Genomic DNA, 17,700 nt, shown 5'->3' with positions numbered 1-17,700 from the left:
TACAAATTTCTTTCATGCATGGTCATTGTGGATATCTTGAAAATCTGACTGGCAAGTGGGTACTCCAGGACCAAGTTGAGAAATACTGGTATAAATCACCGCTTCAATATTTGAGGGGAGAATAGAGGGGTTGGTTTGAGGTACAGCTGAATTTGTTATATGCAATGTTTAATATTCAGGTTTTTATTTTTCTTTTAAAGGCAAAACATTAAAGGACAGGCTAAATTTACCCATATCTTGAGCTGGGTAGGGTCATGGTTTATAAACTATTATTTTTTTTAATCTATTTATTTATTTTGAGTATTTATATATCATTTATAACCTGGTGGCTTCAATATGGCATTTTTTGAGCTCTAAATCTGTTTTGAATTTATATAGAGAATTAAGTATAGCTTAGCTGACACAAGTTGAGCCACACTGAAATGGCTACACCAGGATTTATTGTGAAAATACACACAATGGTGGGATTGAAGTAGCTGTGGTCTGCATAGTTGCAACCAAGCACACACACATTTGTCCAGTTTTAACTCATCACTGCCCGCATTGTTCTTTAAAACTTATTTTTCTGTTTACTGGGCAGCACTGAAATTCTAATTAAGAAAAAGGGGGCGTGGCTTGGAGCGCGCACGATATGGCAGCTTAACCCGCAGCGCTCCCGTATCCAGGCAACAAACGGAAAAAAAATAAAACTTTCACTTTGCCTAACCGCTATAAAATATATATAAAACAACGTCGGAAATGGCAAGTATGAAGCAGGGAAAAGCTGAAAAACCTTCAACATCGGGAAGTTCAGCAAAAAGAACAAAAGTAACTCCTCTGTCACCATCGAGTGTGCCGTTCCCGATGGAAACTGAAGAACTCACTGAAAAGTCCGATATTATGACTGAACTGTTCAAAATAAAACTGATGCTGACTGAAAATGCCAATAAAATCTCTGAAGTTAAAGAAGAACTTCTTAACATGAAACAAGAAATCCAAACCGAAAGACAGAGAATGGCAGTGATGGAAGAAAAAATGGAGAAATTTGAATCCTTCACACAAGAATATGATAAAGATAAAAAAGAAGTAGCAGCTTTAAAAAATCAAATGGTGGACATGGAAAACCGAGGAAAAAGAAAGAACATCAGAATTTTAGGGCTGGCTGAAAATATTGAAGGGGGAGATCCTGTACAATTCTTGGAAAATCTTTTACCTAAACTGCTTCAGCTCAATTCAAAATGGCCGTTAGAAATAGAAAGAGCCCACAGAATCCCCATAAGAAAGCCAGTAAACCAGGCAGCTCCAAGACCTTTGATATTCAAGGTTTTAAGGTACCAACATGCTCAGGAAATATTAAAAATGGCAAAAGCAAATAAAAACTTGAATTATAAAGGATCAAAACTGATTTTAGTTCCTGATTTTGCCAAATACACTGCAAACATAAGAAAACAATTCCTCACATACAGACAGCAGTTGAAAGAAAAAGGTTACATATATGGAATATATTATCCATCCACTATGAGAGTATCTAGTGGAAATAAGTCCATATATTTTCAAGACCCTGCAAAACTGAAGGAATTTTTGACACAAGAAGAACCTATGTTTGCATAAAAAACAGAATAAAAGGAACAATTCAGCTGAAGAAAGAAGAAAGAAGATGGAAAAAAGGGAAAATAAAGAAGATTATTAAAAAAAAAAAATTAAGACTTAAGAAATGTTACTAACTGGAAAGATAATTTACTGATATAGTGGATGCAATAATATAATATTATTATATCAAATTAATTATTAATAAAATAATAGCATCCACATTCATTAATACTAGTGAAAAAAAAAAAAATTTTTAATTATTAAAATATAAATAAATAAATTATAAAACTAATAATATTTATATAAAATATATATTTTAATCAAAATAGAGAATTTATTTAATTTATTATATATATTTAATTATATAAGTATATTAACTTATTATGATTATTGAATAATGAAAATGATTTACTATGAATTTATTATTAATAATATTGAAAGGAAAATTTGTTATTGTTATATTGAGAATAAGACTAAAAAAAAATAAAAAAAAAAAAAAGAAATATATTAATTTATTATAAAAATAATATTTTAATTCTATGTAAGAAGATTGTAATTTTATGAAATATATACAAGATAATAATTTGAATATTGAATGGATTAATTAATAAAATAGGTGTCTACTATAAAATTTATATTTAATTCAACTATTCAGTTATATTAACTTATTATGGAAAAATAATGAATTAAGTAATTGATTGGTAGATAATTAATAAAATAGGAATTTATTATAAAACTTATTTATTGATATAAAATGTATATTCTATTCAAGTATTCATTCAAATTAATTCATTATGAAGATTATCTATGAAAATGATTGAAATGTATTTATTATTAATATTAATATATTTATAAAAATGGATATATTTAATTTACATGATGAATAACAGATATATAGAGAATAAGAGATATATTTGTAATATGTTTATTTATTAAGAATAATATATTACATGTATGCATGATATTGAATTTAATTTTATGAATCAAATATATATAATTCTCAGTAAATTTATAAAATTTTATAGATTAAATGGATATAATTTTCAATTATATAAGGGTGGAAGTATAAAGAATGTATTGAATTTAGAAATATGTTTTTAAATAATATAATGAATTATTAGTTGCCTGGAGATGGAGATTTAGGTTTTGCATGACCAATGCGTGTTCCAAATCAGAATATGATAATGGGTGGGGAGGGAGGGAAAATAATGGGTGGGATAGGAGATAAATTTTTATTGAATGTGCTAGGAACTAATCTTGTAAATTATTATAGAATATTGGTTAAAACATAATTATTAATTAGATGGATATAAAAATGTATTCGTTGAATGTCAATGGTTTAAATCATCCTATTAAGAAAAAGAAATTATTATCGTTCCTTAAAAATCAAAATGCGGACATTTACTTCATACAAGAGACCCATCTTTCGGAAATTGAATCAAAAAAACTATCTGGAGGTTGGATTTCTAAATGTTTATTTGCACCTGCTTCAAAGAAAAAAGCTGGAGTGGCTGTTCTAATAAACAAAAAATGTAATGCAGATTTTAAATTAATTAATTATGATCCCTTAGGTAGATGGGTACATATCGAAATGGTTCTGGGAAATACAACCCTGAATTTATTCAATTTATATGCTCCTAATACGAATCAAATGGAGTTTTTTAAACAAATTCAACAATTACTTTTACCACTGGCTACATCTAATTTAATAGTAGCAGGGGATTTCAATGCTGTAATGGATCCGATTTTGGATAAAAAACCAAGTAAAATTATGAAATCATTAGGCTTAGATAATTTGATACTATCTTGTGATTTAGTAGATATATGGCGAATTCTTCATTTTAATGATCAGGAATTTTCTTTTTGTTCTCAGGTCCATAAATCTTTTTCACGAATTGATTATATATTTGTTTCTAATAATATAGCGCAGCGTGTACTAAAAGCAACAATTGATCCCATTATAATTTCAGATCATGCTGGTGTGTGGATTAATCTTCAAAATTATGATGTTGAAAACTTTGATTCAGTATGGAGATTTAATAATGATTTACTAGCGGATTCAAAATTTATTGAAGACTTTAAAATAAAAATGCAAGAATTCTTTCAATTTAATGAATCAGATACTATTAATGCTGAGATCTTATGGGATGCTTTTAAAGCAACTATGAGAGGAAATATTATTTCATACTCAACATTTATTAATAAACAAAAAAAAAACAATTTCTTGAGATGGGAAAGCAAATTAAATTATTAGAAAATAAATTAATTGAGAAATGGGAAAATAATACATTACAAGAAATATTAAAATTAAAAGTTAAATATAATGAGATTTCTTCTCAAATTGTGAGGAAAGACATTTTCAATAAACAAGTACAATATTATGGAAATTCAAATAAAGCTGGGAAATTATTAGCAAATTTTCTTAAAGTAAAGAAAAGAAAATCTAAGATTATTGCAATTAAAGATACACAAGGTAAAACACATACCAACACAAAAGATATAACACAATTTCTTGATTTTTACAAAGAATTATACACTTCCAATTCTTATAAAAATAAAGAACAAGACGGATTAACTTTTTTAAATTCATATATTGGACCAAATATTCCAGATCATATAAAAGGAAGTTTAGAAGAACCTATATCTTTAAAAGAGTTAGAAACAGCATTGAAGTCTCTTAGAGTTGGATCCGCTCCAGGTGGAGATGGGTATACGGTTGAATTTTATAAATTTTTCCAAAATATCATATTACCACATCTGTTAAATTTGTATCAATATCAAATAAAGAATGAAAATATTTCTGGTACTATGGCAGAATCGATAATTATAGTCTTACCAAAACCAAACAAAGATCCTACTCTGGTTTCAAATTACAGGCCTATTTCATTATTGAATGTGGATAACAAATTGATGGCTAAAATATTAGCATTAAGATTGGCAAAAGCTCTTCCTTTCATTATTGATGTTCATCAAACAGGATTTATTGCTAAAAGACATTCATCAAATAATACTAGATTAGCATTCCACTCATTAAATTTAGCAAAAAAAATAAATGATCCAGCTTTTTTAATATCTTTAGATGCAGAAAAAGCCTTTGATAGAGTGGAATGGAATTTTATATACCAAGCTTTACAATGGTTTGGTATAGGATCCGGTTTTATTAAAATGATTCAGACATTGTATAGCTCTCCTGGAGCAAGATTATATATTAACAATAATTTATCAAATAGATTTAACTTGCATAGGGGAGTTAGACAAGGATGCCCTCTGTCTCCTTTACTTTTTGATATTGTCCTAGAACCTTTATTAATTGCAATAAACAAAACTAAGGAGATAAAGGGAATATCATTTAACAGTTTTGAATTTAAATTATCTGCATATGCAGATGATATATTATTATATTTAAGAGAACCGGAAACTACTATTCCATGTATACTTAATTTAATAGAAAAATATGGTACTTTTTCTGGATATAAAATTAATTGGAACAAATCTGAAATTCTCCCAATCAATGTTCATTGTACCAAAGGATTATTTGATCCATATTCATTTATTTGGAAAGAAGATGGAATAAAATACTTAGGAATTATGATCAAAAATACAATTGAAGACACAGTCAAAGAGAATGAAAAACTTTTATTGAAAAAAATAACAGAAATGTGTGAGCAATGGAATCCATTACATCTTTCTTGGTGGGGAAGAATTCAAACAATTAAAATGATGATATTGCCTGTGGTTTGTTACCAAATGAGTATGATTCCAATATTTTTCCAGGGGTCATTTTATAAAAAACTTAACAATGTTCTTACAAAATTTGTTTGGTGTGGGAAAAGACCAAGAATCGCTTTAGTATCATTACAAAGACCAATTATGGAAGGGGGGGTAAATTTTCCAAATTTTTATAGGTATCATCAAGCCTATATTTTAAGACAGGGTATGTATTGGATCCTCCCAGATCTTTTGGAAAATGTACCAGATTGGCTGTATTTAGAATGGCGGCTCCTGTTCCCTTTACATCCAGAACAGTTAATAACTATAACAATGCCTAAAAGATACAAAGACCACAGAATTTTATTTGACACTTGGAAAACATTGAGATACATCAGTAATCTGTCACCAGAACCTATTGCTAAATCTCTAAATCAATCAATATGGGTAAACTCCAGGATCAGAATTGGCGGATTTAAAATCGTCTGGAAACAATGGATAAATGCAGGAATACGAACATTGAATGATGTCATATCAGAAGGTTCACTGCTTAGTTTTTCACAATTGCAAAATAAATTTGGATTAAATAAAACACAATATTTTAAATGGATGCAATTGAAGCAGGCCATTCAGGTAGGGTTCCCTGAATGGAAAAATCTAAATAATCAATATAGTTTACAGGTTCTATGTTTCCAGGCGGATTTTTTGGGTCACCAAGCCGCAAAATGGTACAAATTGATATACGGATTTTTAAATAAAAAAAAGAAAACAGGTCTTAGGGATATTTGGAGTATTGAGATTGGTCAGACAATTTCTGAGTCTCAATGGCCACGATTCTGGTCCTGGAGATTAAGATCTACAAAGTCAGCGTCTATGAATCAAACATGGTTGTTCTTATTACATAGAGTGTTCTGGACCCCAACGCGCCTGCAAAAAATAGATAGTACTAGATCCAATAGATGCTGGCATTGTAAATTGGAAATAGGGACGTTAGATCATTTAATCTTTTTCTGTCCCTGTGTAAACGCATTTTGGAATTCAATTTGGCCCCAAATTAATAAGTTACTAGAGAATTATGTAGGACTCTCATATGATACCATATTATTTGGCACTGCAATGAGAACTAAGCAAATAATAATAAGCTATTACTAATACTAACAGGAGTCGCCATGCAACAAATTACTCAAAATTGGAAAGATTATACCAAATTAAATTTTACGTTCTGGTGGAATTCGGTCTGTCATATATATAAAATGGAAAAAAAATTAGCGTTACAACAAGGGAATTTTCTTAATTTCAAGAAAATTTGGCAACCATTGACTAATTATTCTAATGATTAGATTTCTTAGCACAATGATAAAAATTATATATGAATGGGGTGGGATTTGATTAATTATTGGAAACATGTTATACAAAAAGGGGGAGGGATTTATATTTTTATGTTAATGTATAATCTTTATCATATTATATTTTAAATACTATGAATTATTAATGACAATATACTAGATATGTAATAATTAATAATATTTACTATGATTCAGATGTTGTAAGAATGGAAAATTTATAAATAAAAATTTTAAAAAAAGAAGACTTGAGTACTACATTTTCTTAAGTTACCATATATACTCGAATATAAACTGAGATTTTTAGGCCAAAAAATTGGCCCAAAAATGGGGATCCTGGTTTATTTGTGGGCCAGTGCCCCCCTACCAGACTTATTGCAGGGCGCCGCCAAGCTCTGCACCCTGCCCTGAACGGTGGGAGCCAGTCAGGAAGGCACTCAGCACCGAGCAGCAGTGCCAAAGCACACTCCAGCTCAGTGCTGCTCAGTGACTGAAGAAGCTAGAACTCGCAGCAATCGGCCAATCTGGTTAGCAGGAGGGCAGAAAGCTCACTCCTGCCTGCTGCACTCTGTACCACCAGGGATCAGCAGAGGAGGTACGACGGACAGGGCAAGGAGGGTGCAGAGCCTGGGAAGGAGGGAAGGGGGCTGGGTGCACAGCCTGGCAGGGAGGAGGCTGGGTGCAGAGCCTGACAGGGGTTGGAAGATAGGGGGTTGGGTGTAGAGCCTGGCAGGGCACTTGACTATTAAGCTGCCCGACTTATATTTGAGTTAACTATTTTTCCTCTATTTGTGGGGGAAAGTGGGGGTCTTGACTTATATTTATATGATAATATATGAGGTGCTTTTACACTGCCCTGTTAACATATTCATAAATATGCTTTTAATTAAAATATCTAAAAGCTTTGATACCTAACTAGATTTCAGATCCTTAATCGCCCCTTCCCACTTTATAATTGGGGTCTCTTTCCTTGCAGGTTTGATTTTTGTGGTTGATAGTAATGATAGAGAAAGAGTGAATGAAGCCAGAGAAGAATTGATGAGGATGTTGGCTGAAGATGAACTTAGAGATGCTGTCTTGTTAGTGTTTGCTAATAAACAGGTGAGTGCAAGCAAACAGATTTTGAAACTAAGCATAAAAAGTTCTTTATAGAAATACATGTTTGGGGGATGAGGGGATGGTGCCATAGTCTTAATTTTCCATCCTATTTATTTAGTTTTCTTTACCGTTCTCCCAGGGGAGCTCAGAACAGTTTACATTTATTTATTCAGGTACTCAAGCATTTTTCCCTGTCTCGGTGGGCTCATAGTTTTGTCTAATGTACCTGGGGTAATGGGGGGGGATTAAGTGACTTGCCAGGGTCACAAAGAGCAGCGTAGGTTTGAACCCACAATCTCAAGGTGCTGCGGCTGTAGCTTTAACCACTGCAACACACTCTTGAAATTTGAATGTATGTGTGGATTCCAAACCTCAACTTTGGGATTTAGTGGTGATATTTGTTTAATTTTTAATTTGAAAATTAATTAATTTGAAAAATAGACCATGTGGCACATTATTATCAAAGATTACATTGGTTGCCAGTTGAGGCAAGAGTGATGTTTAAATTTGGATGTTCAGATGTATATGTTATCCCAGGACAAGCAGGCAGCATATTCTTGACTGATGGGTGACGGCACCGTTGGAGCCCCGGTACGGACAATTTTAGAGTGATTGCACTCTAAGAACTTTTAGAAAGTTCTAGCTCGGCCGCACCGCGCACGCGCGAGTGCCTTCCCGCCCGACAGAGGCGCGCGGTCCCTCAGTTTCTTAGTTTCCGCGGAGCTAAGAAGACGCGTTTTCAACGGCTGTTGAAACTTTTTTCTACTTTGCCTTCCCGCTCGCGTAAACTTTTGCTTATTATTAATCTTATTTCTTTTCGGTTTCTATTTGTAAAAAAAAAACAAAAAAAAAACTTCATTTTTTCTTTATTTTAATCTTTCCCCGGCGGGGCCTTCTGCCACCATCGAAGCCTCGGCCTTCGATTTGGCTGAAGCCGTTTTTCCTTTCATGCCCCCTCAACCGGGTTTTAAAAAGTGCCAGCGGTGTGCTCGGCCTATATCTCTCACGGACCCACACAACTGGTGTTTACAGTGTTTGGGTCCTGAGCATCAGGCCTCCACTTGCACCCGCTGTGCCACTCTCAAAAAACGGACATTAAAAAATCGCCAAATTCAGCAGCGATTGTTGTTCGGTGCCGAGATGTCCGACCCCGTTCCATCGACTCCAGCTTCGGCACCGATTCAGTCGGCACCCTCTTCTTCGACGCCGCGTGATTCCGCACCGGCGTCTCACCAGTCAGGTAAGCCGGCTAAGAAGCCTTCCCCGCTGGAGCGTCCCCCGGTCTCGAGCGCAGTGAGCCCAATCCTGCCGACTGGGAGACGCCAGCGGAAGCGTTCCGCCCCTATAGAGGTGAGTCCCTCGACATCGGGCTCCTCATCTCCGGGGCGTCGAACGGCACCGCAGGTACCGCAGAAGAAAAAAGCGGTACCGGTGCCATCCCTCGATGACCGTATCACGGCCATCCTTCAGGTGCAGCTTAAGGACCAATTGAAACAGCTCCTTCCTGCTATCCTGGCTCCGAACCTTCCGGTGCCGGTCCGCACCGAGCTACCGGTACCGATTGTGGAACAGCCTGTGTTACCTGCTTCCACGACTTCGGTACCGCTTCAACTAACTTCATCGGTATCGATGCCAGTTCTTACACCGGAGCCGAGAGCTCACCATCAATCGGTGCAGACTTCGGCACCGGTGCGACCGATAACTTCTCCTGACTCGATATCGATGAGGTCGGGTAAGTCGTTACACAAGACCCGACACTTACAATCATCGACACCTGAGTCTCAGGACCATACTTCCCATGTCAGGGATCCTGATCTGTGGGGAGACTCAGAGGAACCCTTTCTTTCTGAAGGCGAATGTTCCTCAGAGGAGGAGGATTCAACTGTCCCTGACCCATCCTCCAAACAAGTCACTTCCTCTTTCTCCTGCTTTTTAAAAGAGATGTGTGACTCCTTATCCATTCCTTTGGAAGCTGAATCCAAAAAGTCCAAAGCTTTTTTGGATGCCCTTGATTTTGACCAGCCTCCAAAGGAATTTTTGAAACTCCCTCTTCATGACATCTTGAGGGAGACTTTCTATAAGAACTTAGAGACTCCTTTAACTGTCCCAGGGGCCCCACGTAAACTGGATTCTCTATATAAGGTAATTCCCATTCCTGGGTTCGACAAACCTCAACTTCCACACGAATCCTTGACTGTCGAATCCACCCTTAAAAAATCTTCAGGAGCCAGTGTATATGCATCGGTACCTCCTGGCAGAGAAGGCAGAGCCATGGATAAATTTGGTAAGAGGCTCTACCAAAATGCTATGTTAGCAAATAGAGCTAGCAATTATGCTTTTCATTTTTCTTTTTATTTGAAGCATCTCCTTACCACCATGGCTTCATTCGAAAAGTACCTTCCTTCACGAAAACATCACTCCTTCCATACTTGCTTGTCGTCTCTTTTTCAATTACGTAAGTTCATGGTTAGATCCATATATGACACCTTTGAACTTACATCCAGAGCGACAGCAATGTCGGTAGCTATGCGTCGCCTGGCCTGGCTTCGGGTATCCGACCTTGATGTTAATCATCAGGATCGGTTAGCCAACGCCCCTTGCCTAGGGGATGAGCTCTTTGGGGAATCCATGGACTCAACCACACAAAAGCTCTCTGCTCATGAGACACGCTGGGATACCCTGCTTAAAAATAAAAAGAAGCCTCCTCCGCCTAAACCATATAGGCAGCAGTCGGCCTATCAACGCCGCTTCACAGCTCGGCCATTACCTACCACTGCTCAGCAACCCAGGCGTCAAAGGCAGCAACAACGTCAGCCTCCCAGACAGCAGCCACAGCAGCAACCTGTGAAACCACCTCCTCAGCAGAAGTCACAGCCCTTTTGACTTCATTCTCCACAGTATAGCCAGTATTCCTATTCCTGCTCTCCTGCCTCAACCTATAGGAGGTCGACTTTCTCTGTTCCTCAGCCGATGGGAAGTTATCACTTCGGACCAATGGGTCCTCAACATCATACAACACGGCTACTCTCTCAACTTTCAGACCCTTCCATCTCAAAACCTGCCAAAAGAGTCTGCTTTGAACAGTCCTCAATCTGCCCTCCTCATTCAGGAGGTTCAATCCCTCCTTCTTCTAAACGCTATAGAAGAAGTTCCTCAAGATCAAAAAGGGCAGGGATCCTACTCCCGTTATTTTCTAGTCCCCAAAAAAACAGGAGATCTCAGACCGATTTTAGATCTCCGCGACCTCAACAAACACCTGGTAAAAGAAAAATTCAAGATGCTTTCTTTAGCCATCCTTTATCCTCTTCTCAATCAAAACGACTGGCTATGCTCCCTCGATCTCAAAGAGGCATACACTCACATACCGATCCATGTAACCTCAAGACAGTATCTCCGCTTCATGATCAATCATTGTCATTATCAATACAAGGTGCTGCCCTTCGGCCTTGCCTCCTCTCCAAGGGTCTTCACCAAGTGTCTCATTGTAGTAGCGGCATTTCTACGCTCTCACCACCTTCAGGTCTTCCCTTACCTGGACGACTGGTTAATCAAGGCCACATCCGCTCAAGCAGTTCTACTGGCCACCAACCAAACCATCTTGTTTCTACGAATTCTGGGATTCGAGATCAATCTACCCAAATCTCATCTCATCCCCACTCAGAGACTTCAATTCATTGGAGCGATCCTGGACACACTCCTCATGAGAGCTTTCCTTCCATCCAATCGTCTTCAGACCCTTCAGTCTCTTTGTCAGCAGGTGCTTTCACTGCCTTCCATCTCAGCCAGGCAAATGATGGTACTCTTGGGGCACATGGCATCTACAGTTCATGTCACGCCCCTCGCACGTCTTCACCTGCGCACTCCTCAATGGACCCTTGCTACTCAGTGGTCCCAAGCGACGGATCCTTGCTCACGACACATATCTGTGACATCATCTCTTCGTCAGTCTCTTCAATGGTGGTTGGTATCCTCAAATCTATCCAGAGGTCTTCTGTTCCATCAGCCTCCTCATCAACTAGTCATCACCACCGACGCCTCTCTTTATGCATGGGGAGCTCACTTGAACGAGTTCCAGACTCAAGGTCTTTGGACAGCCCAGGAAAAGAAGCATCAAATCAATTTCCTGGAACTCAGAGCGATGTTTTATGCCCTCAAGGCCTTCCAACATCTTCTCTTTCCTCAGGTCCTTCTGTTGTGCACAGACAATCAGGTTGCGATGTACTACATCAACAAGCAGGGTGGGACAGGCTCTCGCCTTTTATGCCAAGAAGCCCAAAAGATCTGGAATTGGGCCATAGATCACCATCTCTTCCTGAAAGCTATCTACATTCAGGGAGCACAGAATTCTTTAGCGGACAAACTCAGCAGAATTCTCCAGCCTCACGAGTGGACACTCGATCCTGTAACTCTGCAGTCTATCTTCACTCAATGGGGCACTCCTCAGATAGACCTCTTTGCAGCTCCTCACAATCACCAGCTGCCCCTCTTCTGCTCCAGACTTTACTCTCCTCACCGTCTGGCAGCGGATGCTTTTCTCCTAGACTGGTCGAATCTGTTCCTGTACGCCTTCCCTCCGCTGCCTCTCATGTTGAGAACCTTATTCAAGCTCAAGAGGGAACGAGCCACAATGATTCTGATTGCTCCGAGGTGGCCCAGGCAACATTGGTTCTCCCTTCTACTTCAACTCAGTTCCAGGGAACCTTTTCTTCTTCCTCTGTTTCCTTCTCTGCTTACGCAACAGCAGGAAACCCTTCTACATCCCAACCTCCAGTCTCTGCACCTGACAGCTTGGTATCTCTCGGGCTGACATCTCATGATACTCTTTTATCTCAGCCTGTTCGTTCCATTCTGAATGCCTCCAGGAAACCAACCACTCTGCAATGTTACCATCAGAAGTGGACGAGATTTTCCTCCTGGTGTCTTCTTCATCATCTTGATCCAACTTCTCTGGCAGTGGAGACTTTGTTGGATTATTTGCTTTCTTTGTCTGACTCTGGCCTTAAGTCCTCTTCCATCAGAGTTCACCTCAGTGCCATTGCAGCTTTTCATGAGCCAGTCCATGGAAAACTTCTCTCAGCTCATCCCCTGGTGTCCAGGTTCATGCGAGGGCTTTTCAATGTGAAACCACCTCTTAAAGCCCCTCCTGTTATCTGGGATCTCAATGTGGTTCTTTCCGCCTTAATGAAGCCTCCATTTGAACCTTTGGCTACCTCTCCTTTCAAGTTTCTCACTTGGAAAGTGCTTTTCCTTATTGCTCTTACCTCTGCCAGGAGGGTCAGTGAGCTTCATGCACTGGTCGCAGATCCACCTTTTACGGTTTTTCACCATGACAAGGTGGTTTTGCGTACACATCCAAAGTTTCTCCCTAAGGTTGTCTCTGAATTCCATCTCAACCAATCCATTGTTCTACCTGTTTTCTTTCCAAAACCTCATTCTCATTCTGGAGAACAAGCTTTACATACTTTGGATTGTAAAAGGGCTCTGGCTTACTATCTAGAGCGTACGAAACCCCACAGATCAGTTCCTCAACTTTTTCTGTCCTTTGATCCAAATAAATTGGGACATCCCGTTTCTAAACGTACGTTGTCTAATTGGCTGGCAGCGTGCATTTCATTCTGTTATGCTCAGACCGGACTGACACTGGAAGGTTCTGTCACGGCCCATAGAGTCAGAGCAATGGCAGCTTCTGTAGCTTTCCTCCGTTCCACTCCTATTGAGGAAATCTGCAAGGCTGCTACTTGGTCCTCAGTTCACACTTTTACATCTCACTATTGTCTGGATGCATTCTCCATACGGGATGGACACTTCGGCCAATCTGTTTTGCAAAATTTGTTTTCCTAATGGCCAACCTTCCCTCCATCCCTCTTTTTGTTAGCTTGGAGGTCACCCATCAGTCAAGAATATGCTGCCTGCTTGTCCTGGGATAAAGCACAGTTACTTACCGTAACAGGTGTTATCCAGGGACAGCAGGCAGATATTCTTGCGTCCCACCCACCTCCCCGGGTTGGCTTCTTAGCTGGCTTATACTAACTGAGGGACCGCGCGCCTCTGTCGGGCGGGAAGGCACTCGCGCGTGCGCGGTGCGGCCGAGCTAGAACTTTCTAAAAGTTCTTAGAGTGCAATCACTCTAAAATTGTCCGTACCGGGGCTCCGTCGGTGCCGTCACCCATCAGTCAAGAATATCTGCCTGCTGTCCCTGGATAACACCTGTTACGGTAAGTAACTGTGCTTTATAAGGTGTCACAAGGCCTTGCACCTAGTTATCTCATGGATCACCTTTTATTTGTGAACTTAAGATGTTCATTACCAACATCTGCCTTATTTGTTTTTTCATCAGTAAAAAGGTTGTCTATGCAGAAGATACTTTCAAAGATTGTCATTCCAGGTAGCGAAATGAGATAAGAATTTATTCCGCTTGATAACTGGTTATCAACATTTTAGGAAATTGTTAGACATTTATTTGAAGACTTTTGAAAATTTGAAATTTTTTATTTTTCAGAGTTTGGTTTTCTTTGTTAACCACATAGAACTGTGAGGCTTTGCTTTATACAAATTTTTCTTGTATTTATGTATTGTGGACCATCAGTTATTGCTTTGTCCTACTTTTTTCATGCTGGCTGTGAATGTAGTCCTTTTTCTGTTGGGTTGATGATGACTTTGTAAAAAGACCAAAATTTATCAATAGTGACTATCATTCTACAGTGTTTATAACACCTTAATAGGAACACATAAGAATACCTTTTCTTTCAAGCTTACATTTTAGTAGAGACTGGGGACACATAAAACAAATAAGGGAGTCGATTAAAATGGCAAGATCTCGATAGGGGAAAATCTAAAGCGAAGGCTATAGGTTTTGAATGAATGATCATGCAGTCTCAGCTCTTCCCATTGTATTGGAGAGTGAAGTCTGTTTTTGCTGACTCCCAGAAGACACCATTTAGTATTGCCAAAGCATAAGGAGCAGGATTTAGAGCTTTGTATTTGCATGCATACTGAAACCTTCCTTTGTTTCCTTTCTTCTAACAGGACCTTCCAAATGCCATGAATGCAGCAGAAATCACAGACAAGCTGGGCCTGCATTCTCTTCGTCAAAGGAACTGGTACATCCAGGCAACCTGTGCCACTAGTGGAGATGGTCTCTATGAAGGACTAGACTGGTTGTCCAATCAACTCAAAAATCAGAAATGAAACTAGAAAACTTCTTTCTTCTCCCCATCCCTTCCTTTTATTTCATTTTCCTTCTTGCCCTTCGCTTTACTCTGTGGCAAACTGTGCTACTTTGTGGTATTGAGTGCCAGAATTGTTTTTCATTTCTTTGTCACAGTACCTTTCGCACCATGCTGTAAATGTGGCAGAGGGCCTGAAAACAGTTGGGTGTCTTATTTAATGTAAATAGTTTTTGGTTTCCAATGAGGCAGTTTCTGGTACTCCTATGCAATATTAATCATCTTTTTTATTATAAAGAATCAGAATTCACCATTTAGTACTGGGAAAGGGATTTAAGCAGATTTATTAATACAGGGGTTGACAGCAATTCATGTGCAATAGAGCCAAATACTATCCCATTGGCTTGTGAGATCAGTGCTGAGATCCATTTTGACTGTTGGTTTTTAACACTGAACAGTTTTTTGTTTTTTTTATTGGTTTTGTTTTTAAAAAAAAAAAAAATAGGGAGCACATGAGGGAGAAGTACAGTTACTATTGATTTTTCAGTGACAACTTGAATATCGGTTATTTTACTGAGCTGTATTTCTCTTGAAAAAGAAATGTGGTATAGAGAAGATAAATCTTAACCAAAATACCAGTTTTTGCATGGTTAAAGTATAGATCCCTGTAAATACTATGCCACCGGATCTTTCTGTATTTCATGATATCTGTACTCATAGTTGTGATTACCTGGAGATAGCTTTGGGAAAACTTTAGTTTTAAAAACTGATAATTCAGAACAAACCACAGAAAAGGACAAGATGACTTTATATCCCTGCAAGTTGTAAAAATGCAGAGACATCCTTTGCAGTCTACTTGGGGAGGAAACTTCATGGAAGTGTGCATTGGATAAGTTCCTGAAACACCAGATTTTGTTTGTCTTTTCTGAAATGTTCTCTGCATTTTAATCTATGACAGAATAAAAATGGTTTTGAACTTTAATTTCTGAGACCACACCAGAGCAAACCTCTACACTGCAAGCACAGCCTGTATTAATCCTGTGCTTTATAGACAGTACTGTACCTCCAGACATTGAAACACATGACATCCTTTATGTATAGTATCTAGAAATAAGCATGTTGGAGAGTCATTCCATTCTAGAATTCATACTTCTGTTTGTTCTGTTTAGGAATAATCCCCATATATGTGTATATATATATGGAACATCCCTTTTTGCATCCCTCATGCTGCAAAAGTCAGATTTGCCATCTGAAGAGACTTTTTTCCCTCTCTTTAGTATTTGTTTTTGATCAACACACTGAAGAAGCTGGCGCTGTTGAAACGTTTAATCTTGAAGATTTATCAGAACTGGTTTGTTTAGTGATGTGGAAATCTGTTGCTTTCAGTACACAAATAGTAATCAACTGTTTTGTATACTTGTTTTGAGTCTTCATTTTGGACAACAAAGCACTGTAATTAAAGCTATTAGAATAAAATCTGATGTTTCAAGTTTTTTTCCTTATGCATAACCTTTAAAATATAACAATATTTGTAAAATGAAATATTCTAACTTCAGTGTATGCTGCCATTCATCACCAGCAAGCAAGAAAGTTGATGTTAGAAAATCTGCTTGCCCCTCATGCATACTCTGCTGACTACACTGCAGACAATGGAACAAAATATTTCTGCTGAGAGCAACTGAGACGGTGGTCCAATGAGGACAAAAGCAGCAATGTGCCTAAGCCTGAAGTGCATATTTGTCAAGTTACTATTTTTAGAAAGGAAAAACAAGCATAGAGCCCTAAAGCAGTGCTCTTTAACCCTCTCCTGGAGACATACATTTCCAGTCAAATTTTCAGGATCATCACAATGAATATGCATAATACAGTGGGTCTCTAATTTCATACATATCCATTACAGCTAGAGTATTAAAGGTTTACACTCTAACCTACACTTGTAATAAGAATCACTTAAAAGACCTAAACATAAAAAAATAACTTTGTATTACCAAAAGAACTCCATTCATTTTTCTCATATCAGTTTCTATGGTAATAAGTAATATAATATTTATAAGTTCTTTTCTCAATAAACTCTCATGAACTTATACACTTCCCCCTCCCTATTCGGGGTTCCCAGTTTTGATTATCTGTGATTTTTTTTTGGGGGGGAGAAACAAAAAAGCATAGTTTAGAGCCTTCCTGCCTCCCTACAGGACTTAAAATATCTAGTAGCGCTATAGATTACTCCCTACCTGGTAATCTAGCAGACTTTCGGGGCAGGAGCAATCTTCCTATGCTCCTGCCCTGTGTAGATCGCCAATAGGAAATGGCTGCCGTGAGCTCCCGTCATATCTCGAGACTACGGGAACTCACGGCAGTCATTTCCTATTGGCAATCTGCACGGGGCAGGAGAGTAGGAAGTAGAGAATGACACGGTGACAAAATTCATCACTGTTACCGTCTCCGCGGATAACCGTGGTAAACAATCTTCATGTCATTCTTTAAGGAAAGAGGGAAGAATCAGAGTATGAATGGTCAAACCACTGACCCTCAAGCTTTGCTTTGAAGAATGCTGGTGTAGAAGGACTGAGGCTGAAATAGACACTAGAAAATGGCATGGGATTATTTCCCGCAGTTATCCGCGGGGATAGGAACGGTGATGAATTTTGTCATGGTGTCATTCTCTAGTAGGAAGTTCGCTCCTGCCCCGAAAGCCCGCTAGACCACCAGGTAAGGGAGGGAGGTGGGGGTGGGTCAGAGCTGGATGAGAAGTTATTTGTGGTCCGGCTCTGCTCCTATCCCCCGTGAATACCAAGGGAGAAGTATAATCTTATTAT

General features: G+C 38.2%; 1 protein-coding gene across 2 annotated transcripts in view; it reads left to right on the top strand.

Annotated features, from left to right (window-relative positions):
- The window catches only part of ARF1 (ADP ribosylation factor 1), a 64,733-nt gene extending 48,378 nt beyond the window's left edge, over positions 1 to 16,355 (top strand). For both annotated transcript variants that reach the window (XM_033931832.1, XM_033931831.1), the window contains exons 4-5: positions 7,597 to 7,721; positions 14,745 to 16,355. In XM_033931832.1, the coding sequence (XP_033787723.1) occupies positions 7,597 to 7,721; positions 14,745 to 14,906 (287 nt within the window). In that variant the 3' untranslated portion in view covers positions 14,907 to 16,355. The remainder of the gene's footprint in view (positions 1 to 7,596; positions 7,722 to 14,744) is intronic.
- Positions 16,356 to 17,700: the final 1,345 nt, after the last annotated feature.

The sequence above is a fragment of the Geotrypetes seraphini genome, chromosome 2, assembly GCF_902459505.1.
Source record: "Geotrypetes seraphini chromosome 2, aGeoSer1.1, whole genome shotgun sequence".
Taxonomy (NCBI): Eukaryota; Metazoa; Chordata; class Amphibia; order Gymnophiona; family Dermophiidae; genus Geotrypetes; species Geotrypetes seraphini.
Note: the sequence above shows the minus strand (reverse complement) of the source record. Positions and strands in the feature narration are given on the sequence as shown.